This window comes from Rhinatrema bivittatum, chromosome 1, assembly GCF_901001135.1.
Source record: "Rhinatrema bivittatum chromosome 1, aRhiBiv1.1, whole genome shotgun sequence".
Lineage (NCBI taxonomy): Eukaryota > Metazoa > Chordata > Amphibia > Gymnophiona > Rhinatrematidae > Rhinatrema > Rhinatrema bivittatum.
The window spans coordinates 523932910-523959758 of record NC_042615.1 but is presented as its reverse complement, the minus strand read 5'-3'; the positions used below and the strand labels follow the sequence as shown (position 1 = coordinate 523959758).

Genomic DNA, 26849 nt, shown 5'->3' with positions numbered 1-26849 from the left:
TTGAGGTATTGGGGGGCATCAGGAGGGTGGGGGGTTTTGTTAGATTTTTACTTTTTTTATTAAAGATTTGTCTGCGAGCCAGATGCAGCCATCAAAAGAGCCACATCTGGCTCGCGAGCCATTGGTTCCTGACCCCTGCTTTAATGTCTGCGTCCATGCACAAAGCATTGCTGCTGCTGTCCCAAGGCAGCACTGTATCATTGGGCATCTATGTCAAAAAACACTTGCCAGTGACATTAAGGGTGATCATGTGCCCCTCTCCTCACAGATACTATGGAGATGCTCCATAATTAGTTGCTGGCACATGAAGCAAAAATCAAAAATCAAATCTTTTCAGATGGACAGGAACCTGTAAAACTAGGGATCAAGGGGGAAGACTCATGAGCAATGCCAGGAAGGGAAAGGGTGATGGATGCATAGAATGTCCTTCCAGAGGAGGTAGAGAGGACAAGGACAGTAAGGGAATTCAAAAGGGTGAGGGACAAATGCAAAGGATTCCTGCTGGCCAGAGAATGGAAATTAAGAAATATGGTAACTTTTCTATTACACCTTTGGGGAAGCCTGCACAGAGCAACAGTTGCTATTACCTTTAAAAGCAGGCTTGGGGGTAGCCTGCAGAGAGCGGCAGTTGCTATTACCTTTAAAAGCAGGCTTGGGGGTAGCCTGCAGAGAGTGGCAGTTGCTATTACCTTTAAAAGCAGGCTTGGGGGTAGCCTGCAGAGAGTGGCAGTTGCTATTACCTTTAAAAGCAGGCTTGGGGGTAGCCTGCAGAGAGTGGCAGTTGCTATTACCTTTAAAAGCAGGCTTGGGGGGTAGCCTGCAGAGAGTGGCAGTTGCTATTACCCCCCCCCAAAAAAAAATCTTGCTGGGCAGACTGGATGAACTGTATTGGTCTTTATCTTCCAGCTTTCACAATGTTACTAGGTTAGTGGTTAAGTAGGAGGAGCTTTCAAAACATTTAAGCCAACATGAATAAAAGAGAAATTGGAATAAAAAAAACCCAAAACCAAAAAGGTTCTTAATGATGTAGTGCAGTTGACAGTTAAAATTATGTAAAAAAAAAAATGATGCCAGTACTGTTGCTTTAATTTACCTTTTAACTTACAAATATCTATTTTACTTAGCGCTGTTAAAATAAATCTGGTAGTTTAAGTGCTACCCTGAGGAGTCTTTAATGGAAAGTGTGAGTTGAGGAGAAAGAGGAAAAGGCTAACTTCTGCTAATTTTAATCTGGGACATTATTAGCATTACCCATGGTGAAGCATTTTGTAAACCGATCAATCACAGAAGATTCCCAGAAAGCAAATTCTCAGTTGATACCTACACCAGGGTAGCTCTATAGCAGAGATTACTGTATGCCTAACATTATTCTATCACAGTGTTTCCCGGATAGCATGCAGTGGCACACTGGTGTGCCTTCAGACCTGTTCAGGGGGGCCCCGAAAAAAAAAAAACGTCACCACTGCCCGATGCTCAGCTGCAGACCAGCACCCAGGCACTGCTCTCGGCACCTTGTAGCAAAGAGACAGTAGTGGTGGCTCTTAAATATGTAGGGGCTCCTTTCTGAGAACATGTGTAATCATATATGACTCTTCTTCCTAGCTACAGCATGAGCCCAGAGCATAGTAATCAATGGGCAGCATGCAGAGCACAGATAGCTGGGTGCACACAGCACCTCCCCATTCCCCTCGTTCCTCTCCCCCCCACCCCCCACCAACCCAGTCTTCATCCTTTGGAGTGCTTCCCCCTCTGTCTTATCTCCGGGCTGAGTGAGTCAGGGACAGCATGCACGGAGTACTGGATGTGACTCATTTTGAGGCCGACGTAATAAGCCAGGGAAACCCTAGTGCAGCTTTTAACTCCCGTTTTAGCATGGGTTTGTCGGGACTAACTAAACCCCTGTATGTAATAGGGGTGCTGAAAAAAAACAAAACCCCTTGCTAAAACCCAAGGTAAAACGCATACAATTAGCAAATCTTCAGGCAAATTGCAATGCAGAGCAGCTTGTCAATGGAGAGACTGCCTGGAAGGAAATTTAACTCCTGGGGGTCAGAGCAGGAGTTAAACTTCCTGGAGTAGACAGGCGAGTGGGGTTGTTCTCCTCACTCCCTCTCACCCAAGTTAAAAATAAATAAATAAAATAAAAAATTGCGGGCAGCTCCCTCACTCCTACCCAGCCAAATCCAAGAAATTAGCAAGCTGTGGGGAGATCCCTTCCCAGCCACGTAAATATTGCAGGGCTGTGGGCTGAACCCCCCTCTCCTCACCAAAATAAATGGCTAGCCCTTCCAAACCCTCCTCCCATTCCCACTTGCAGCTCCCTGGGCATCCCCCAGAGAAGACCTTATCTCCTCCTGCTGGGGCTGCTGCTGTCGATCTGAACAGTAACTTATTTAATATCATTTTATTCACTCCTTTATGGCCACCGATGCCGTTGGGTATCTATTGCACCTTGCAGAGTTGATGCATTGCAACGTGGGCACCAAGCACTGAACTTTGGAAGGCATTTTTCCTGAAAATTTCCAACCACCTGGGATCTTTGCCTGGGGGCAGCAGTGAAAAATAATCTGGTCGTTTTAAAGCAGACTCCACTATCACAGACTGCTGCAGCAGTTGGACTATGCCAAAATCAGGCATAAGAACATAATAATATGCCATACTGGGTCAGACCAAGGGGCCTATGCAAAATAGGCCGCCGGCGCACAAGGGCCCTGCGCGCCGGCGGCCTATTTTGCATAGGCCGCCGGCGCGCGTAAAGCCCCGGGACGCGCGTAAGTCCCGGGACTTCCTGTCGGGGGCGTGTCGAGATGACGCGCCGTTTAGGGGGCGGGGCGCAGTGTTTCGGGGGCGGCAATGTGGGCGTGGTTTCGGCCCGGGGGCGTTCCGGGGGCGTGGCCACGGCCTCCGGAACAGCCCCCGGGACCGGACCATGGAGCGGGGCACCCGGCCGATGCGCGCAGTTACGCCTGCTTTCAGCAGGCGTAACTTTGCCGACAAAGGTAAGGGGGGGGTTTAGATAGGGCCAGGGGGGTGGGTTAGGTAGGGGAAGGGAGGGGAAGGTGCGGGGAGGGCGAAGGAAAGTTCCCTCCGAGGCCGCTCCGAAATCGGAGCGGCCTTGGAGGGAAAGGAGGCAGGCTGTGCGGCTCGACGCGCACAGGCTGCCGAGTTTGCGCAGCCTTGCGCGCGCCAACCCCAGATTTTATAAGATACGTGCGTATCTTATAAAATCAGGCGTACTTTTTGCGCGAACAAAAGTACGCGCTCGCGCAACTTTTTAAAATCTGCCCCTAAGTGAACTTAATAGCAGGTAATGGACTTCTCCTCCAAGAACTTATCCAATCCTTTTTTAAACACAGCTATACTAACTGCACTAACCACATCCTCTGGCAACAAATTCCAGAGTTTAATTGTGCGTTGAGTAAAAAAGAACTTTTTCCGATTAGTTTTAAATGTGCCACATGCTAACTTCATGGAGTGCCCCCTAGTCTTTCTATTATCCGAAAGAGTAAATAACCGATTCACATCTACCCGTTCTAGACCTCTCATGATTTTAAACACCTCTATCATATCCCCCCTCAGCCGTCTCTTCTCCAAGCTGAAAAGTCCTACCCTCTTTAGTCTTTCCTCATAGGGGAGCTGTTCCATTCCCTTTATCATTTTGGTAGCCCTTCTCTGTACCTTCTCCATCGCAACTATATCTTTTTGAGATGCGGCGACCAGAATTGTACACAGTATTCAAGGTGGGGTCTCACCATGGAGCGATACAGAGGCATTATGACATTCTGTATTTAAGATTCAATTTCCTGGCTACTGGGAGGCAGGAGGCCAGATTATTCAACGTTCTTGTTTGTAAATCCTTAAGGATTTGATAGGCTGGGATTGCTGAGGGCTTGGAAGAAGTTTCCAGAATCCAAATATCGTGCTGTGGGGATCCTTGTCCCTTTGTGCGTTAACACCCAGCACCTAAACAAATTCGTCCAGCAATCTGGAGTACGAAAGGTCTTCTGAATGGAGATGAATGTTCCAGCAAGTCAAGTAAGAGGTCTGAGGAAATCCCCACACACCTTTCTTCCGAACAGACAGAGGAGAGACACTAAGGCTGGGTTGTGGGTTTTGAACCTTTGGTCCTGGAGGTGTGGGGCTAGAGCTCTGCCCAGAGAGCTGTTTTGACTTGATGGAAGTGGGGAAAGCAGTAGCACTGTTAGTTTTTCCAGGTATTGTGGGCAGGGTTATGCCCACTCAGGTAGTTATTGGCTATCAAGTAGACCCACCCTGTTTACTCAGCTGTTTTTAAATCCTAGCCAGCAGGGAGTCCTCTGCTGGCACAATGTCTTTTGTTCTAGAGGGCTAGGTCTGAACAGGGTCATGCTGGAAGACGCAGAACTGTGATGAATCTCTCCCCTTGACTGCCCAGTAAGGGAATTCATATTTGCTGGACTACTTTGTTCTCTGCAGTCTAAGTCGGAACTTATGTGGTGTATGGATTAGTTTTCTTTTTATTAACAACCACTGAAAACGCCTATCTGTTGTGATGCATTTACAACTAGACCCTGACTGACGCTAACCCAGGACTGCCATGAAGATGATGGTAATTAGGGCAGAGATCCTGGTTGTCCTGGAAGGGAATACTCCTGGGGCAGTGGTGACCCGAGCTCTATCCTCAGAATGCTAATTAGACACTTCCTCAAAGAAGAACGGTCTGCTTGAGTGAGGTGGGCTAGTGTCTATTGCCAGGATTTCTGATGTATGCTCCCAGGGATGTATAGAGGCGAGAGACCTTCCCCTTCAGGGAACAAATGTGACACTGACAGGAAAGGTTGGAGGATGCTCTCCTTGTCACTGGGTGCTACTGAGGTAAAGAAAGTCTTCATCAATCCAGGAGTTGAAAATGAGACATCCTGCTCTGAAACCAGCATGGGGGTCCATCCTCTTGAGAGGCACATATTAGACTCCAAGAGGAAGCCCCCTATTGGATTGAATGTGCTGATAAACGCAGTGACCTCAGAGGTACAATGGAGAAGATAGGCTCCGGGGTCTCCAAACGTAGTGGGCGGGACCCCCTGCAGAGCGCCCCAGACAGATGACAGTGAATAAGCCATGGAAGGTCTGGGATCTGGAAAGAGGAGGCGAGACTGAGAAAGGGGTGCCAACACGAAGGAGGGCAACTGTAAGGAGTCACATCCAGGTCCTCCCATGGGTTGATGTTGTGCAGCAGACTGCACTTTATGCTCTTGTGCCAAGGGCTGGCGCAGTTGCTTCGGCATCAACTGCACCCCCTGGCTCCAAGGAGAGGTATTTTTTTTTTCCTTCGGTGCCACAAGCCCTGCAAGCCCCAGAAATGTGCCAACTCCTGTGCTCAACGCTTCCATGTCATGCTTTGACAACTGAAGTGTGGCAGATCCAAAGCCTGGTGCTTCAGTAGGGAAAGCCCTGACTGAGGAACTCCTGCTCAACGCAGTATGGAGGGAGTCAGAGGAGGCCCTACTCAGAGGAGAAGAGCGATTCTTGCAAAGCTCCTCCATCTACCAGGCCCTGTTCCACTGGGAACTAGGGTGACATCTGACTGGAATCATGGCAGTAGCTCATGATCTGGTCCCAGGCACATGTATGTAACAGATATTGTGGCCATCAGTAAGGGACATCTTATGGCCACAAACATACAGGCCGATACAGAAAAACACGCAGGAGAGCTGGCGCGAGCCCGCTCTCCCGGCGCACGCACACAGGCCACTCTCCTGGGCACGCGATTCAGGAGGGTGGCCTATGCAAATTAGAGCCCGCGGTAAAAGGAGGTGCTAGGGACACTAGTGCATCCCTAGCGCCTCCTTTTTGAGAGGAGCGGCGGCTGTCAGCGGGTTTGACAGCCGACCTCAATTTTGCCGGCATCTGTTCTCAAACCCGCTGACAGCCACGGGTTCGGATAACGGACGCCGGCATAATTGAGCGTCCGTCTTCCGACCCGCGGGCCGATTTTTAATTATTTTTTTAATTTTTACTTTTTTTTTTTTTACTTTTGGGGCTTCCGACTTAATATCGCCATGATATGGCTGCACATCTTACTTTCTATATCGCGCGGGAATAACTAATAGGCCCATCACCATGCATTTGCATGCTGCGGGCGTTATTAGTTTCGGGGGGGTTTCGGGGCGTTTTCGACGCGCTAGCTTTACCCCTTATACAGTAAGGGGTAATAGCACGTCGAAAACGCGCGTCCAAACCTGGGCTAACAGTGCGCTCCACCGGATCTGTAAAGAGGCACTGTACTGTATCGGCCTGTCAGTCAGAAAAGCAGTTTTTTTAAAGTGCTCCCATAAATACATATATATTAGAAAAGAAAATGAAAGGGGAACAATGCTAGTTAAATATGCAAAAGCATTTTTTAATCACTGATTTTAAATATTTATAAATAAACCTGTTACTCAAACATTTATTTTTTAATTTTTATAGACAGTCACATGCAACGACTATCATTCTGACAAAATGTTTAATAAAATGTTTTAGGGTAACACTTTTGCCTATAAAAATAAAAAAATTTTTTTTAGGGTAACACACATTTAAAATCAGTGATTAAAAAATGCTTTTTGCACTTTTAACCAGCCTTGCTCACCTTTCATTGTCTTTTCTTATATATGTGTGTACAGCAACAATTAAGAAGAGAGAGAGAGAGAATACACATCCGTGCAGAAGCTCAGACCAAAAAAAAAAAAGACAGAGGGAATCACAAGACGGTGCACACATGGAAATTCGCATGCATGCTCATCAGTAAAACTCGACTGAGCTAGAGAAATGGGTCTGTTCGGCACCATCGGATGATGTCACCCCTGTGTCATGGCTAATTCAACTCTGACTGTCAACAGAGTAACATTGCTACACTTCATGGGAATCAAGTGGTCCAGACTAGCCATGCGGTCACAAATATTCAGTGTTTTTGGCCACCTGTCACACAGCATGGACATGCAGGATGTGGAGAGGGAGACAAGCGACTGCCAGGAAGGAGACTATAAGAAAATAAGCACCATTATACTTAGTCAGACCAAAGGTTCACCATGTCCAGCATCCTGTCACAGACAGTGACCAAATTAGGAAGTTCCCTGCAGATCGCAAAAAGTACACCCAATTCCCTGTTGCTTACTACCAGGAACAAGTGGCGAGATTCTCCATGTCCAGCTGGCTAATAAACGTTTATGGATTTTTTCCTCCAGGAACTTGTCCAAACCTCACTTGATCCCATCCTCCAGCAACAAATTCCACAGCTTAATTTTGTGCCAAGTGAATTTGTTTTAAATCTACTAATTTAATGGCATGCCCCCTAGTCCTAGAAAAGGGTAAATAACTGTTCCTTATTTACCTGTTCCATCCCACTCATGATTTTGTAAACCTCTCATCATATACCCTTCCCAAGCTGAAGAGCCCTAATCTGTTTAGCCTTTCTTCAGAGGGGAACCGTTTCATCCCCTTTAGCATTTTTGTTGTTCTTCTCTGAATGTTTTCTAGGAGGGAGGGGACTAAGCCACAATTATAAAGTCTTTGCATTATAGAACATCTAATAATCTTGAAGCTTGGCTTCTGTCTCACCACAGAAATCTACCTCTAGTCAATGGCTAGTCACTCGTGGGTACAGACTGCGGATCATGATCGTACTAATACAACAAAACAAATTAACTGGGAAGGAAGAAAAAGACAAGACTTGTATTTTTGGGGATTTTTTTTAACTTCTTTTAGTTTTCATTACCATGATTGGTCATTGTAACTCAATAACCTGCAGCTGAAGGGTGGGGGCAACATGTCCACATTAGAGGAAGGGGGATTTGGGACTTCAGTTGTAGACTGCCGTCATTTTGCCTGTCTCTCATATACAGCACAAGCATGGTTTCCTGGCAACATTATACAAATATGGCTAGGGTCTTACACGCTCAGTTTATGGCTCAGTTTTACTGGGCATTGGAGTCAGACTTTCTTGACACTAGTCGCTGTCTGATGATGTCAGCTAGCCACCAAACACCAGCTGAGGTAAATAACACGGCATAAGCAGCACCAAACCACGTTGGGTCAGATCAACAGTCCTTCAAGACTAGTATCCTGTCTCCAAAAGTGGGCAAATCCAGGTCACTTGAAGTTCCTGGCATATCCTCATGGGAAGATCCTTTCCCTATGGCTTGTTGTTAGCCTGCCTAACAATTGTCAATCTAGAAACTCATCATAACTATAGCTATAACATTAACCTTGACTACATTCTCTGGCAACAAAGTCCACATTTTAATTATGCATTGATTAACACTTTGGGGGAGCACTTCAGTACAGATAGCCTTTCCTGCTGAAGTGTTGCCTTAGAGGGAAGGTAAAGCTCTCCCTGATCTTTCACATTCTCTAAGTGTAAAGGTGCTTGTTTTCAGGGTTCCTCGCCTTTGAGTTTACTTCCTTTTCTCTGCAATGTAATGAATGAAGTAGCATTTTCCCACAGCACAGACACCAGGGGGTCCATATTCAGTCCCTGTCCAGACAGCAGTTAGCTGGATAAACTTAATCGGATAACTTGAGAGGTATATTTAATAATTCAGCTGCACTATTGAACATAGCCGGCTATCTGAAGTAATCCAGTTAACTTTAGGACAAATCTCTGACCCAACCTGACTTAGCTGGCTAAGATATCTGGCTAACTTTGAATATCTGATTTATCTGGCTAACTCACCTCCTCCCAGTTACACACCAGAATGCTCCTAACTTATACAGCTAATTCTTGCTGGATAATTTATCAGCCAGCTAGAATTTAGCTGGATAAGTGCCCAAATCTTCATTTAGCTGGATAAGTTCTGAATTATCCAGCTAAATGCTTTTGAATATGGACCTCCTGGGGCCTAAGCCATTTTTGCATGATTTCCAGCACATGGGAGTTGAATTGGTATTACTAGGATTTCTCCCCTACTGCTACAGCAACACTCTAAATTCAAACTATAAACTTCAAACTAAGCCCATTAGACTCTTCAATAACTCTGCCCAGCACAGCCTGATGTTTACAGTTTGAATTTAGAGTGTGTTCCTGCCACAACTGGGGAGTGGGGGTGGATAAGTCACAGTTATACCAAAGAGACTCCTGCCATCTGGGAGCTGTGCACAGATGAGTGAGTTTTGTGTACTGTGAAAAAAAAGCATTACTTTCTTCATTTAACTGCAGAGAAACTGGAAGAAACCCAAGTCTGAGAAAGGCCTAAAGAAACATCCACACGCTTCCAGTATAGGAAAGCTCAGGGAAGACTATCTCCCCTTTAAACAGAGCACAGTATACCAGAGGGAGTCTTGTGCCACATATGTGAAGAATGGACATCTCAGAGACGTGAGGAGGTGCAAAATATAATTTACTGCATTACTATTAATTTTACAATCTTATTCAAGCACTTCTAATAGCTGAACGTGTTTCAAATTAAGCTCATGCAAACTACTTTTGAAGAAAAAATACTACACATTTAAAGAGGGATATAATAAAAAAAAAAAAAGCACAACATAAACAGTAAAAACCTAGTGACGTGCTGTTTTGAAATTTTCTGTAAATACTGCATGCAATGAAGCATTCGGATCACATGTGTCCTGCTCTAGCGTCTTTCCTACACACAGGATTGATGGATTGGAATAAATACTAACATATTATATATGACAACAGATTAAGATCCAAAGGTCTATCTGGATGCATGAACAGCTTCCCAGGGGAGGTGGTGAGGGGCAAACAGCCTGAGATAAGCACAGAGAATACTTAATGATAATGAAGAGACAGGTAAAGCTGGAGATCAAGTAGGGTCTGCAGTCGTGAGTGGAAACGGACACATTAGATGGGCCTTGCGGTCTACCTGAGTCATAGCCCATGTTTCTATGTTAAACGTGTCTACCTCAATTATTTTTTATTTATGAACAAGTCTCAAAGTGGATTACAATCAGTTATAGTAAAGATTACAATTACAGTAGCATCAATGTACAACTGAAACAAAGCATATTAAACAAGAAGGCACGACAGCATATATCCAGAAATGGCTAAAGACAGGAGACAGATTGGGGGGAACTGCAGGTTAAAGCAGTACATATAATCTATAATAAAGGAACAATTAGTGAGGTGGTCAGCAAGAATATAGCAATGGCTACCAGAGCACAAATGCAGATATAATAAGGCAATCTCAGAGTGTAAATCTCATGCCCAACAACTGTGAATACTTGTGATATGGGCAAGCTTTTGTGCTGTATATGCAGAGGATAAGCTGATTAAACATCAGTGGTATAATTTCATTGGATCTACGAGAAAGCATTGGGGCAGCCTGTTGTATCGAGGAGAAGGCACTGGGATAACCCACAAAGAGTGGCAGTTACCATCCTAAAAGGCAATGGCACAGTTTTGAGGTGGTGTGATGGACCTGGGGGAAGGGTGTCTGGCTCCATATAGGAATTTGTATGTGTTATCTACCCAATGTGGACAAATCCCTACTAGGCATGCTGGATGGGCCATTTTGGTCTTTATCTGCCATCATTTATTATGTTACTACAAGACAGGACAATAGAAGCAAATGGGAAGGAAAAGAATGCTAGTCCTTACCTGCCGCAATGGATGCATCCCCAGAGTGTTTCTGGATGCCTGTGGTCTGCAGTTCCTCTGTGCTTGCACACTTCATAGCCGAGTTAATAGATGAGAGAGTGCTGATGAGCTGGGAATTGAGAGATCCAATCTGTGAGTGAGGCTCCCCAAATGCTTCAGCCAACTCACTGTAGTTTTCTGCAAGAAGCATCTGCTGCTCCTGTAGTAACTTCTGTACACGCTCTATATAATGATCCAAGTTGGTTGCCATTTGTGTTTTAGGCTGTTGACTTTCCACTGATGCACTAAAATGTTCACATAAGGGTTCATCACTCGTGCCAGCTGACACTATCAACGGCTCAGTTGGGCCACATGCAATGTTCCTCATTTTAAGACCAACTAGATAATTCTCATGGATGTTTATCTGTCCTACTCCTGATTCGTTGGTCTTTAATGCAGGCAGCTTTTCAAAATTGGGCTCGCTGGATACTGAGGTACCTACACCAACTGAGCGAGTTTTAGGCAGTGCTTTGATGTCCTTCACAAGCCCATCACCAACTCCAACTGTTCGCACTGCTACATCTATCGTGTTGGTTTGTTTATCAGAAGTGTTCAAAGCAGTATTTGTGCTGGAGTCGGCAAGACACACCACCTCCATGCTGGTAAACTGGTTCACCATTTCCAATACTGTGCTGGTTTGCTGAGTAGCAGTATGGGGCATGGCCATCACTGCAAAGTCTGCTTTATTTATAATTTCTGTATTTGTACCAAGAGAGACAAATTCCTTCACTGGGCTAATGGTCACATCCACTGAACAATCTCCACATCCTACTGTCCGTACTTCCTTAATTTCCACTTCTGTCTTGCAGAGAGTCAAATCGCCCCCAGTTTCCTCTGTGTTGATGCCACTTTCACAGACGCTCAGTTCAATGCCTACATTCTTGTCGCACATCTCCACAGCTCTTCCAGTGCACTTATCGCTCATTTCCACTCTCTCCTTCACCATCCAGCGATCCATTGGCAGCTCTGGGCCGACAGCTGCATTATTTAAGACAGGTTGGCATGAGACTCCAATGCTGCAGCTCTGCACGTGGGTCCCCACACAAGAATCGACTAAAGTCACGTGATCGCCCAGCATCTGATCTCTCGTTTTCACTGCTGCCTCCACTGCTTTGTTACAAACTAATGGCTGCACCATCAGTGCTTTGTCTACTTTTTTCCTGGTACCGGCTGCCTGCAGCTCCAGCTTTAGCTTGGTCATCTCCATGTCATGGGTGGTTTCCTTGCACTGTACTTCCAGTCTGTAGACCTTCTCCTTAAGCGCTTCAATTGTCTGCTGTTGAAGTTCAATTTCTCTCTCAGTCTCAGTAGTCACACCTAGTGCATCCTCTGTCACCCGCACCCCGACATTTCTTGTTTCTTTCTTAGTCCCCACCCCTACTTCTCTGCGCGACCTCGAAGATCTGTAGTAGACAACCACATCGTCCATGTTTTTATCAGTGCCCACAGCGACAGAGACACGTTTTTTCTCCTCAGGTTGGTTTTCTCTGCCCAGATTAAGACCAGCAGGCGCTTCATAGCTACTATCCTGGATTTTCTTTTCCAGTGCTTGCATTTCAGCTGTCAGCTGCCTGAACTCCTCCACCCTCTGAGAGCTCTGCTCCACACTCTCCATTTCATCCTCAGAGTCTATGTGCAACTCCCCACCCCTTCTGACCTGGGTCAGCTGGCCAAATTGGTCGGCATTCCCCGCGCTGTAGGATCGCTTTCTGAACCCGCTGGTGGCATTTTGACTGGGTGTTCTTTGGCCTTTGAGTTCTGCCGTCAACTGCCTTTTCTCCTCCTGTAATACTGAAATCTTTACTTGTAGCACAGGAATCGTTTTAACCTGCTCCTCAAGCTCTTTCAGGCGTGTAAGCGCAATGGCCATTTGCTCCCTGATGTGCTGAAGATGCATGGGGCTGACATTGGTCACAGGAGTGTTCATCCCTGAACTCAGTGGACTGTGACGGATGGAGCCCCCCAAAGATGAGGCAAAGTAGGTGCCGTGATCTCCATTGGCCTGGTGACCATTCTGCAAGGGCTGAGACACCTGACTGTGCCCACCGGACCCCACAAAAGAGGAGAGTGAGCCAACTGAGCCCATGCCTCCGAAACTGGCAAGTCGGGGCCTGCGCAGATCCCCTGCCGAAGCCACCTGCATGATGGCCCTCTCTTGCTCCAACCTCCTCCGAGTTTCCATCAGAGTCTTGGTGACATGGAAATTGTGCTGGGATGGCTGGGGTGAAGCAGGTGGCAGCGGCTTGCTTTCGGGGATGGTAAGGAAACTAGGAGAGGCCTCCAGCGAGAGGAAAGGTCTGGCAGACTGGGGGGGTGTGGGGTGGCTCCTAGCTATCAGGAAGGAAGGAGACTGCTTGTTTTCATCGCTATTGGAGGAGGAGAGGGAGTCCGTGGAGGTCCACCCACTGGCCTGGCCAGCACTGCTCCTGCTGGCACCTGCAAACAGTGGCACCAGTTTACGCTTCTTCTGCAGGGTCACTTTCTTGATGGTGTTTCCCTTTTGTATATCCTCCACATACTTGAGAAAATCCAGGTCTAACTGATAGCCATAAGGAGTTTCCACGAAATAAGGTGCTTTCTTTTTGTCATCATCTCCATTCAAAATGCCTTCTTCCCCTTTTTCTGTTAAAAACAAGAAAATATATAAGTAACTGAACTACAAACAGATGTGTTGAAAACAAAACAGAAGAGCTTCAATATTATATCTGTGTTAATCATTTACTGACGAGAAGCGTGGACAAAAGCATACATTTCAGACTGCACTTGGAAGCTGAAAAGCAAACTGCTAAAACTTTTTAATAATAATAATAATCAAAGTTCGTCCATTACTTCTGAAAGCGCTACAAGTAATCTACGTGAATTTTCTTTTATGTTATGTTTAAAGTTTCTCTCCACACGCCATCTAAAAAAAAAAAAAAAATGACATTTTTGCCCACAACAATCCGGTAGGGTGGAGAGAGGCTGAGGGAGCCCGAGGGCAAGCCAAAGCTCCGCCTTTCCCGCCAACACCACAGTGGCCGCTGACCCTTGGTGCGCGCTCCGGAGCCCGACAGGATTCCTCGGGGAGGGCAGGGGGGAGGTGCCCTGACAGAGCTCGGCACAAATAGCTTCCTGCTCACTTTACCAAGCCGCTCTGGAGACTTCACAGCTGAGGTCGCATGATTTATAGCCTGGGGAGGGGAGAGAAAAATCAGGACAACCTCTCGGGCTGTTTCGCTTGCACATTCGTTTGTGCGCATACGTGCTCGGTTTTTTTTTTTGGGGGGGGGGGGGGCTCGGGTGTTCTTTCTTGAGGGTTTCAAGCGGTCATTAAACCGTGCACACACGCACAGCAAACAGGAAATACACGGCCGAACCTGTTTGCTGTCAGCTCTGCAAATCCACGGCCCGAAGTGAAGCTGCTGCTGCTGCAATGACAGGGGTAAAACCCTGCCCCCGACTCCCCCCGAGCACAACCTCCAGAAGGTTACTGCACAGACTTCACAGCTTATACAAAATAGAAAAGCATCCCAACAGGATCGTCTACTTACACTCGCAGTTAGAGATAATCACAAAGTAAAAGCGCTGCTGAAATAATTACAACTCCGGTTTCCAGCGCCCCACGGAGGGAAAGCAGGTCACCTCCTGCCTGGTCCTGCCGGGCCCACGCAATCCTGCCCGGGTCATCCTCGCTTCAGATCCCTCCCGAAACAAAATTTTTCTGCCGACTGAAAGCCCTGCCACAAAAAAAAAAAAAAAAAAAAGTTCCCTTTCTTTACCTCGTAAGCAGGGAGGGTAAAAAAAAAAATAAAAAAATCCCACAATCGTGTAAACTTAGCCAAGCAAGAGCACATAGGCTGAGCTTTCACCAATGAATCCTGCTATTCATCTGCTTAACCCAACCTCCCGAGGCAACTCAGACGTTCAGCGTTATAGATGGTGTCCAGAAAACCAGCAGCACAGGATCCTCCGAAGGAAGCTGGCAAGCTACTTAATAACCCCCAAGCTGTAAGCTACCCCACGCTATCACCCCCCCCCCCCCCCCCAATAAAATTACGTCCTCCTAATATTTCAGGTAGGATTGCCTTTGGTAAGTTACAACTCGCTCTCCGGAGGAACCGCGGCAACATGGCAGTGGCGCGAGCGCCCGAGCCTGCCTGGAGCTGGCGGGCGCGCTCGCTCCATGTGCTCGAGTTACAAAGCGCGGCTGTTTACTTCCTGCACAGGCTGTGTGACATTTACAGTAAGAACTGTCAAGCGGATAGGGTCTGCAAAGGCGTCTTGTTTCTTTTGGCATCCGCTTTGGACAGTCAGTCATGCAAACAAGTCAAAAGGTTTCAAAAATTATAATAATCAAACCAAAACTAGCGCACGCCAGAAAACCTGCTAACTGTCCGCAACAATGACCCCTTTTACTACCAAAACCACTCAAAACCTTGAGTAAGCGACTTTTAAATGGCTATTTTTCTTTCGAATTTGTAATCTTATTTTTGAGTTCCAAAAACATGAACATAGAAGTAATTCCGACATTTAAAAAAACTGTAGCTGTGTGTGCTGTGTTCATGTATACATACTGACAATGTATTCCTCCTCTGCCCACTGATATATTGCAAAATCACAGCAAGTCTAATCAACAGTACATTAATTTCGCCCCCCCCCCCCCTCATGTCTTTGGTTCTCCAGTGCAGCCTGAGGTGGGGATGCTGCTCAGGCAGCGATCACAGCCACCCCCTCTGGGTAGGGCTGGCGCAAGGCATTAGGCGGACTAGGTGGTCACCTGTGGTGCTGGAAGTGGGCAGGGTGATGTTGCTGGATGTGAGGGAAATATTTTTAACACAAAGGAGTCAGGCGGAGGGTTTGAAATTGTAGGACTCGCATGTTGGGATGTGTCGGTCGGCGAGGTAAAGGAGCTCTGGTGACAAGGGCACTATATGACGGGGGGGGGGGGGGGGGGGAGAATATGAAGGAATATGATGACATCATGATGTCACTGCCTAGGGCGGCTGGACACCCTCGCACTGGCACTGCTTTTGGGGAAAGGGAAGGGAAGGGGCATCTCAACCACTGCACTGGCGACAACCAGTGGCCAGACTCAGAGTGCACCAGTATATCAGATTCCTGAGGAAGCCACAGTAGTTGTTTTCTGGCCAAGGCCTATCACTGTGATGACTGGGATATATAGGTAGCAGAAGGCATAAAATTAAGAAAAACAAGGTTGTTTTGAGTGAAGGCTCATTGCACTGCAGTCCAGTAGAGAAAGACTTGGTTCTGACTCTGCTGGAAGCATCAAGGAGTGTCAGGCTAACCACAAAAACATACAAAATTACCCTCAACAAAACATAATATAAAAGGAATTTAAACTCCTTAACAATCTAATTCTTCAATTTCCCACTGGAACTGATAAGTGACAAAACTGGTCTAAAGCAAAAAAACAAACACTGACTGGTCAACAGGCTCTGCGGTACATTCTGGCCTGAAGTCTGCAACATTCCCAAATCAAATAGACTAATAACATCTGGAGAGCCTTGGCCTTGTTATTTTTTCATGTACTGCTGCAAAAAAACCATAAATAAATAAAAATACATTGAGGCCAGTTCGCCTGGTATATGGCTTTGTCTCATGCAGATTTATTGCTGTTCATTTTAAGCTACTCATTCTGAATTAAAATGTTCTAATGAGTTTTTTTTTGCTTTTAGAACTTTTGACCAGAACCTTGATATTGCTTAGCTTCACTGACAGATCTGTTCTGTACAAAATCAACCTTTATTTCCCCAAACATTGAGGTTCAGTCTGTCACAAACTAAATATACACAGTACTAAACAAACACAGCACTCTATTTGCATCTGTGAGTGCTAATAATGCTCGTCTTTGCCAGTTTCCATTAAATTACATCTTTTCTCGATAAACACGGCACAAAAGCTCCAGAATATTCATGCAATAGTCAGTCTTAGTGTATTGTTTTCAATTCCTGCTCTTTAAAAACAAAGGATTCAACCAATTTAAAGTAGCCTTTGTTTTTGTTTTAACATTAGTTAAATGCAACTGCTGGGTAAGTACTGTATTGGACTAAGACAACCCTCTTATATTTGGGCCAGTAGGTAAATAAATATTAGAACAGGTGATCCAGTCTCCTTTCCCAGTAGGGGGCAGCAGGGCATTGGTGCTTACTTCCCACATGGGCTAAGGAGGGATTTTACTGCTTCCTCCCCTCTGCCTCTTCTCCACTACTGCACCTGGTGGGAGGCGTCGGGCACTGCTACCTCTTCCCCTGCTGTGCCTGGGGTGGGTTTCATTGCCTCTTTCCCTGCTAGCATGTTGCTGATTCTTCTCCAGCTGGGGCCAGGGTAAGGCAGGGATGCAGCTTCCCCCAGTGGCATGCTAGTGCTCCCCGCCAGCGGTTTTCAGCTTGAGATTCTTTTAGCCACGGACATAAGACTGGTAATTATTTTTGGACATGCAAAAAATGTCCCAAACCCCCCCCCCCCCTTGTTTTACAATAAGGCCAATATGGTAACTGGAAAATAAACAAGCTACCTGTGGACAGACAGATGGTTATGGTTCACAACAGCCAGTTAAACTAACCATGCAAAACCTTCAGTACTGAAGCATTACACACACTGTGCCGCAGTACTGTCACACGCAGAACCAATGGAGCCTGCTTATCAAGATGTGTGCATGTGCGCATGTCTACACGTGTACATAGATTCCCCACCAAAATACTCATCAGGATCCTCTTGGACCACCTGACAGGTTCTACAATTTTTTGGTGTGGATTGGATAAATATTATTAGGGGCACACGCACACAACATACACAGACACAGTGATCTCATAAAGGGAAAAGGAAGGTTATGCCATATAGATAACTTCAATTTGTGACTCGGAATTGGTGTAAAGAAAGTTGTTTTGGATACATTGGAGGCTAGGTCTGTGTATGGAGCAATAAATGATTATATGGTAAGGATGGCCTACATTTGTCTATGGCAGGAAAGAGGATGCTAAGTGAAAAATTCAGATCATACATGATCAGGCATTTAAACTAGGAAGCGGGAGTGGCAGGAAGTGGCCAGTGAATTTGGCATGTTACCCGAAAACAATACAGGAAGAGGGAAAAGAAAGTAACAAAATCAATTGGTTCAAAAAAGCAGAAACAGAGAATCAGAAATGACAGCAAAAAAGGATCAAATGATCCACCCAGTCTGCCCAGCAAGCTTATGCCAGTATCTGCTGCACTGTGCAGGTTACCCCCCTGCTTATCAGTTTCCCAGACCGTAAAGGTCAGGGCCCTCGTTGGATGCTGTTTTTATCCAATTCCCCTTTTCCCACTGCTGTTGAATCAGAAAGTGATGATGGAGTTGCATTAACAGTATCAAGGCTTAATTGTTAGCAACCGCCACACCAGCAAGTTACCCCCATGCACTCTTTTCATTTCCATCCTCTAGCCTTTAGGGATCCACAGTGTTTATCCCATGCCCCTTTGAAATCCTTCGCTATTTTCTTCTTCACCGCATCCTCTGGAAATGCATTCCAGGCATTCACCACCTTCTTTGTGAAGAAATATTTCCTGACATTGGTTCTGAGTCATCCTCCCTGGAGTTTCAGTTCATGACCCCTAGTTCTATTGATTTCTTTCTAATAGAAAAGGTTTGACAATTGTGCATCATTAAAACCTTTCAGGTGTCTGAAGGTCTGTATCCTATCTCCCCTGCACCTCCTCTCTTCCAGGATATACATATTCAGATCCTTCAGCCTCTCCTAAGTCTTCCAATGCTGACCCCACACCATTTTGGTCGCTCTTCTTTGGACCACCTCTATCCTGTCTTTATCCTTTTTGAGAGATGGGCACCAATATGGAACCAATGCTCCAGGTGAGGCCTCACAAGGAGCTGTACAAGGGCATTATCTCCTCTTTTTTCTTACTGGTTATTCCTCACTCTATGCACTCCAGCATTCTTCTGGCTTTAGCTATCGCCTTGTCACATTGTTTCGCTGTCTTTAGATACTTTCATACCAAGGTCTCTCTCCCATTCCGTGCACATTAGAGTTTTACCGTCCATCACTATACAATTCTTTTGGATTACCGCACCCCAGATGCATGAATCTGCATTTCTTGGCATTGAATTCCAGCTGCCAATCCCTCAACAAGTCTTCAAACTTTCTAAAATCACTTCATCTTCTCTACTCCTTCAGGCGTTACCACTCTGTTGCAGATCTTAGTATCATTAGCAAATAGACAAACTTTACCTTCAATCCCTTCTGCAATGTTACTCACAAAGATATTGAACAGATCTGATCCCAAAACCGATCCCTGTGGCACTCCCCTTAACACCGAACTCTCTTCAGAGTAGGTTCCACTTACCATTACACGCTGTCTCCTGTCAGTCAACCAGTTTGCAATCCATGCTACTACCTTGTAGCACTTACTCCCAAGCTTCTCATTTTGTTCAAGAGTCTCCTATGTGGAACCTTATCAAAAGCTTTACTAAAATCCAAGTAAATCATATCCAGCATTCTTCCCTGTTCCAATTTTCTAGTCACCGAATCAAAAAATCAATTACATTTGTCTGACAGGACTTTCTCCTGGTGAATCCATGCTGCCTCAGGTCCAGCAATCTTCCTGACCTTAGATAGTTCACTATCCTTTCCTTCAGCAGAGTCTCCATTAATTTTACCACCACCAGCCTGTAGTTTCCAGCCTCCTCTCTGCTCCCATTCTTGTAAACCGGGACCACCACTGCTCTTCTCCAATCTTGCGGCACCACTCCTGTTACCAGGGATCTATTGAACAGGTCCTTCAGCTGACCCGCCAGCACATCTCTGAGCTCACTCAGTATCCTGGGATGTACCTCATCAGGCCCCATGGCCTTGTCCACTTTCAGTTTTCCTAGTTCTCTCTTTCATATACTCTACCTCCATTTACATACCTGTCAACTAGTGACTGTCTTCTCCAGGTTTTTCTTTAGTGAATACCGAACTGAAGTATTTGTTTAATATTTCTCCATTTCTTTGTCTCTCTCCACATATTGATCTTTGTCACCTTTCAATTTCACTATATCACTTCAGACCTTTCTCCTTTCTCTGATATATCTGAAAAATGTTTTGTCACCTCGCTTTACCTCTTTGGCAATCCTTTCTTCCACTTGACATTCTGCTTTTTATCTTTGTCTCCCTCCGTTTCACCACATATTCTTCCCTGTGTTCCTCTTTTTGGGATCTTTTATATTTCTTGAACGCTGTTCTTTTTGCCTTTATTTTGTCAGTCACCTCCTTTGGGAACCAGATCAGTTTCTTATTTCTCTTACTTTTGTTTACTTTTCTAACATATAGATTTGTTGTCTTTGCTCCTTTTAGTTTGGTCCACTGTTTTTCCACCTCTCTCATTTTATCCCAGTCTTCTAGTTCAACCTCCAGGTATGACCCCATTTTGAAAAAGTCCATATTTTTTAAATTTAAACCTTGGGTCTTCGTGTGACATCTCTGTATCCTATTTGTGATATCAAACCATACCATTTTATGATCACTAGTGCTAAGGTGGGCACCCACCCGGACATTAGAGAGATTATCCCCGTTGATGAGCACTAGGTTGAGTATAACTCCCTCCCTCATGGGTTTCAATTACCATTTGTTTGAACAGAGCTCCATGCAGGGCATCCACTCTCTCTCTACTTCTGGTAGAGAGAAGGGGGTTCTCCAGTCTATGCCCAGCAGATTTAAATCTCCAACAATCAACATTTCTCCCTTCTTTTCCACCTTTTGGATGTCTTCGAGTTGGAGGCCTGTAGACCACCCCAGTAGAAATGGATGCACTATCTTTTTTTTTTTTTTTAGGACGACCCATAATGCTTCTTCTCTAACCCACATTCCTTGCAGTTGAGTTGCTTGAATATTGTTTTTGACATAGTTATCCCTTCCCCTTTTTTGCCCTCTCTGTCCTTCCTTAACAAGTTATAGTCTAGTATGGCCATATCCCAATCATGAGAATCTGTGAATCATATCTCTGTAACAGCAACAATGTCTAAGTCCGCTTCCACCATTAGGGCCTGCAGGTCTGGGATTTTATTGCCCAACTACGAGTATTTGTGGTCATAGCTTTCCAATTTTTTGTTACACCCATTGGTTGCAGACGGCTGCGACCGCTGTTGCTCACCTCCTTCTTTACAGCTTTGACTGTTGGGAAGACTTGCGGCCTCAGCCAACTATTGCCAGCCTGCCTACCGTCCCCAGGCCTCCCTGGACGCCGTGGACACTGCCGACCGCCATCTTGTCCTCAGAATCCCCTAGGCATGAGTGCGCTCGCACAGGCCAGTCTTAAGCACGTCATGGCAGGAACCTCGGGAGCGTCCCCTCCGGATGACGTCATACTTCCAGGACATTTAAGCCGTCTGGCCCTGCCTACCTACGACTTGGCAACGAGTTCCCTCATTGCTGAATCCGCTTCGCTCACTATGGACTTGCCGTTCCAGTTCCTGTTCCTTTGGCGTGAGAAGCTCTGGGTAACCGCTCCTCGGGGGCCCTTCCTAGTCTCTGGCTATCCGCTCCTCGGAGGACCTTTTGCCTTGGACTACTGCTTGCCGCATTTCCCGGGGCTTCTCCTGGAACCTTTGCTACTGTGAGTACCTCTGCTCTACGGACCACTACCGTATCATCTCTAGTGTGGAACCCTCATCTGTGTACCCCGCGCTGCAGATCACTACCGTATCATCTCTAGTGAGGAACCCTCATCGGTGTACCCCGCGCTGCAGACCACTATCATATTATCTCTTCTGAGGACCCCTCACTGGTGTGCCCTGCTCCACGGATCACTACCGTAGCATCTCTACTGAGGATCCTCATCTGTGTACCCCCTCTGCGGACCATTGCCTTATTTTCACTACAGAGGTATTCCCCTTGGGTAAACCCCACTGCACAGACTCTGTGTCTCTCTCCTGCACTCCCCGCTCCACAGGCAGTGCCTCTCTCTCTCTCTAATAAAGACTCTATTCCACAGCTATGTCTGATGTCCGCTGAGACCTCACCTCCCGACGGTGAGGCTCACAGGGCTCCTCCCTGTGGGCGGTACCATCTCTCACCTCGGCCCAGGGCCCACATCACTACAAATCCTAACATTTTTCTCCCTTGATTAGTTGCACTTCCTAGTCATCTTTTCTGCTTTTTTTTTTCGGCTGATTGATTTTATTATTTTCTCCTCCCATTTTCTGTATAGCTTGGGGGTGACATGCCAATTTCATTGGCCATCTCCTGCTACCCCCATTCTTTAGTTTAAATGTCTTATACTATGTGATCTGAATTTCTCACTTAGCATCCTCCTTCCTGCTACAGACAAATGTAGGCCATCCTTACTATATAGCCTTTTACTGCTCCATACATGAAAAGCAGCTGGAAAGCTATGACTAGAAATGCTCGTAGTCTGGGCAACAAAATCCCAGATCTTCAGGCCCTAATGGTGGTGGCGTATTTGGACATTGTTGCTATTATGGAGACATGGTTAATTGAGAACAACAGTGGATTTTTCATTTGAACAGTGTTCAGCTCTTTGGGTTGAACATTGCAGTTGAATGGTATTCACTAATATAATGGACAATAGTTGTGAACGGCTCCATTTGCAACATCTGACTCTGATGTCATTTTGAGTGACATTTTAACTCCTTCAAAAGTCATGGGGGTTCCCTTCAGTTCCAGTTTTCATTGCCGGAAACAAACGCCGTTTACCATTATGCCTAAATGCTGAAGTAAGATTTTGCTCCTTTGTTCCTATTTCTATATTGATATAGTAAGCAGTTTTTAAATATTTGTATTTTTTATAGACACACTCTTAGCCCTTTGTCTGAAACACGGTCCCGTGTTGGGCACTGGTGGTGATAACGGGCATTGGCGGTGATAACTGGAATGAATATTTGGCACGACATGCAGTGATCATATATTTCCAGGGAAAACTATGAAACACTTTGGAAGAGAACATATGAGACTGGACATACAATTATTTTCCAGATAAGTTTAAATGTGATGTGTTTAGTTCTCTTCAAATTACTGAAGTTGTGTGAATGCTGATTTTTATTTGCAACAAAAAATATTGAAAACAATTTACATATTAGTCTAATGTAGGACTATCTAAATGACCTATGATTAAATATAAGGCAGAGCGGTAAAATGGTTACACTATCGATGATGCCTATTATGACGGTCATTTTCAAGTTAGTGCATCTTTAATGGTTTTGTGATAACTGGAGGTGTGGTGGTTTACTTTTTTTGTTTTGTTCTTACAATACTAATCATCTTACAGATTCTGCCAGGGATATATAAACTTATGAACACAACTGTAACTAAAGAATTTAATCTGGGAGTTATAGAGGAAACTAAAAACTGTAAGGAGGGCCTTTAGGACCACAAGCAAACCTGTTCCTGATTGGAGTCTCTGAGCATGGGTTTTGGGGAGCTGCATTCTAGCTCTAGAAGAGGAAGAGTTGCCTTGCCTTGCAGCCATCCTAAAAGTTGTGAGTAATAAATCGGCAACTTAAACTGTTGTGGAAGCAAGGAGAGTTTGGACCTAGTCTAAGGCTGAAGAGAGATTGTATATAGAACTGTGATTGGTCTTTGTACTGACATTTCTGAAAAGGATTGAGAGTGAAATCACTGAGTTCTCTCTAAGTGGGAATGCTACTTTTTTTTTTTTTAGTTGATTGACCAGTTTAGTTAAATTATCTCTTGTTGGAGCACATCCTCTGTAGTGGTGCTTGTGTGAGTGGCCTTGGTTCAATTTGGCCCTGAAGGTTTGCCTACTTCCAGCTTATGACCCAGCATAAACAGATTTCCTCACTTTGGGTGAGAGTTGCCCCAGGCTCCCCGAAGTCAAGATGGTGACCCCAGATGGACAGGGGGTTATAAATGCATAAAGTGAAAAACAAAAAGGTGAAAGCCAAATGTTTAAAGACATAAGCTAATCCAAAACAGCACTCATAAGCACACTGGGATGCCTTTTTCCATAAATCACCAAACACAGAAAAGATTTTTGGAATATAATTTGAGCATACACAAAAAAGTGACAGATGTTAAATTAAATCTAGACATGACCACATTGGCACTTCAACTACAGTCTGTATAGGTAAATTGCTCAAATTCCTCAAGTTTTTCTTTGGATGCATTTTCCTTCATTGTGCACATGCTGAAAAGGTACTATTAGCTTGAAATTTTCCAGTTATAAGCTTTCAGCTCAGCTGTAACTCTGCTCTCTGGTCAGAGTGATTACAGGCACTGCATCTCAGGAATGCCAATAATTCATAACATAACCTGAACCTTGGTGTTATGGAGGGGCACAAGCGAGGGTGAAGCTGGAGCTCAAGCAGATTGCCTATTTTTCATATCTACTGCAATACTGCACACTGGCTTGGCCTGAAAAGTCTGATGTCTGTACTCGTATGTCAGTCTTCTGGGGATCCCTTCTCTGCACTTAGGACCCAATGTAACAAGGGAAGTTGTTAAAACTAAGTGCTGAAGTTCTGCTCACAATTTAACGCACTGGCTAATAAAATGGTAATTATTGCTGCGGTAAGTTACTGGTGTGCTAATGCATTGGGAGTTAAAAAGTGCAATGGCTTGCATAATGTGCATGCAAATTGGAGTTAAAATGTGTGCTCAGCTTTTTCTGCACTGCACACAAGTTTAAAAAAATGAGCACAAATCATGTTTGTGCACATAAATCCCAACTACAAGTCCTGGCAGCAGAAATTCTGCTTCTGCCCATAGATCTCTGCACTAGGGGGAGTGGGACCTTTCATTGCATGGGATTTCCATGCGAGGGCGCCAAGCAATGCACACATTTTTTTGTGCGCAAGGACGCCTTGCATCAGGAGTAAAGTTTTGCACGCAAAAAATGGGCGCTCAACTGCGGGTAAAATTATGCTCTGCTGCGCGCACCTTATTAAATCGGCCCATTAATTAGATCCAACGGAGTATTGCCACCTTAGCAGCAGAAGCACTTGCTGTTACATTATGATGCTTTCAAGTGTTATTTCTTAAAAAAAAAAAAAAAAGACTTAAAAATAGTCCCAAAACAGAATGGCGGAGTGCTGTAAAGACAAACTGAACAAGCGTGGGGGAGAAATTGTGGGTGGAACCAAGACAGGCCTGGGGGGGGGGGGGGGGGGCACTGGAAGACTGGCGAAGGCTAGGGTGAATCCGGAGGGGAGAGGAGGAACAGATGAGAGGTTAGACAGGGAGGGAAAACTGCAAGAGAAATCAGAGTGGAGATATGGAGGAAGAGCAAAAAGGGTATAGTGGAGGCGGGGGAGAGAAGCAACTTTTGAGGGGGCTTAAGATAGGTGTAATGAGAGAGGGCGGGATATAAAAAAAAGAGAAGGAGACAGAAGAATGAAAATGGGAGAATATAGGAAAAATAAAACAAAGGACATTATCTAGACACAAGAATAATTGGAAACATTTTTTTTTTTTTTAAAGAGAAAAATTGTTTACATTTATGAATGTGTAATTAGGTACATGTATATAGGCATGATACAGGCAAACTGGATTCTACGCAGTTTCCAGAAACACAAAGTCTCCCAACAGCTGTCCACCAGATATCTGCAAAGTACATCAGAGAAATCTCTGCACTCACAGGAATATAATTAGCAACATGAAGGGCGAAACTAAAAGCAGCAGAGTGTGGCCAAAATGTACACACAAAGGTTCCTTGGTTGCCCAGAGCGGCCTTAGTGAGTCAGCGCACGGCACAAAGCATCCCTTCTAGTGCTATCCTTGTCCAATATTCACAGCAGGACACTCCACTCCACATGTGTCACCAGCATGCTCTTCTACAACGCGATGCAAAAACTATGGCACACACACACACACAGACACACACACACAGACAGATATGTTCCCCAGTCCACCGCAGCACGGCCACCTTTACTCACTGCCCTGAGAAAAACACATCCAGAGAAAACGCTACACAGTGCGTGGATCACAGCAGGCACCCCATCGGTCCAAGAATTGCTAGAGATTTTTTTTTTTTTTCAGGTGGGGGTGGGAGCGGTGGAAGAAGGGAATGACATTTATATTCATTTTGGAATCGCAGAGTGCCAGCTTGTAAAGTTACAATTCCACCCCGTGTTCTCAACAGCAGCTGACTTGTCCCAGTCAGATTTTTTTGTTGTTGTTTTTTTGTTTGTTTTTTTTTTTACCTTGGGATGAGTTCAAAATATAGTAACAGGACAGACTTTCTTTCATAAACAAACTCTTTCAAGCCCTAGCCTACCCTTCTTCCTTGGGCACTAGCAGGTCTGAAACAAAACAGCCTACAAGGACTGGAATATAACTCCTTAGTAAGAAGGTGAAACCAGCCTACACCATTCATCACTATTCATGGAATAAAACTGTGCTTTTCTGATTTACCAAAGTCAGGAGATCTTTCAATATCCTAATCACCCTCAGAAGATTATTCTAGGGTTTAGAACATACAGAGGAAGAAAATGGAGGGGAGGTGGGGAGGAAGACAGTTAACACAGATATCAAGAATGAAATAAGGACTTCTTTTTGTTTTCTATTTTAAGGAATGGACAGCAGTTTCATGGTGTAATCTTATAATAAAATAGTCCTCTCTTGCATTGGTGGTTGGTGCGGCTGAGGGCCATAGCACGATTTAGGTTTCCTCTGCCACACCAGTCTGGTTTGTGTGTGTTTACTCTTGGCTACGGCACCATGTAATCTTCAAGACTAAAATAATCTTTTTATGCAAAATTGCAGACTTCAGTTATTTTTTTCAATCTCACTGTCCTAACTAGAACATGCATGGGGGGGGGGGGGGGGGAACTCAAGACAATTATTCAGCTTCTTTCCAGTTATGGCATATTTCCCAGTATACCATGGCCTAAATCCAGCAGGAAAATCTGTCTTTATACTTAAAACCATGCAGACAAGAACATGGTACTGCGTGCATGAGGCGTGATATCCTGCCCCACAAAATGCAGACAGGTGAAAATACTATCACCCATGAGCACCATCAAAACCGTGGCTCGTTTCCCAGCTAATGCTGCTTGGGCTGGGTTTTAATAACAACAGATGAACAAAATCTGAAACTGGAAAAATCAAGGGGTTTAAAAACATTCTCAGAAAACACCCATGTGAGTAAAGTATCTTGCAATTTTATCCAACTTTAATCTGTTATTAAAACCTGGGCCCAATTGGTAAAACCTCAATAATGGACAGAGATTTTCAGCAGAATAGTGCTTTGAGATATTTTGGTGCATCTCACGAAAATAGTCCTGGGT

General features: G+C 45.1%; 1 protein-coding gene across 1 annotated transcript in view; it reads right to left on the bottom strand.

Annotated features, from left to right (window-relative positions):
• The window catches only part of KANK1 (KN motif and ankyrin repeat domains 1), a 169491-nt gene that overhangs the window by 70476 nt on the left and 72166 nt on the right, over window positions 1-26849 (bottom strand). The window contains 1 exon segment of the mRNA XM_029613151.1: window positions 10574-13234. Within this exon segment, the coding sequence (XP_029469011.1) occupies window positions 10574-13234 (2661 nt within the window).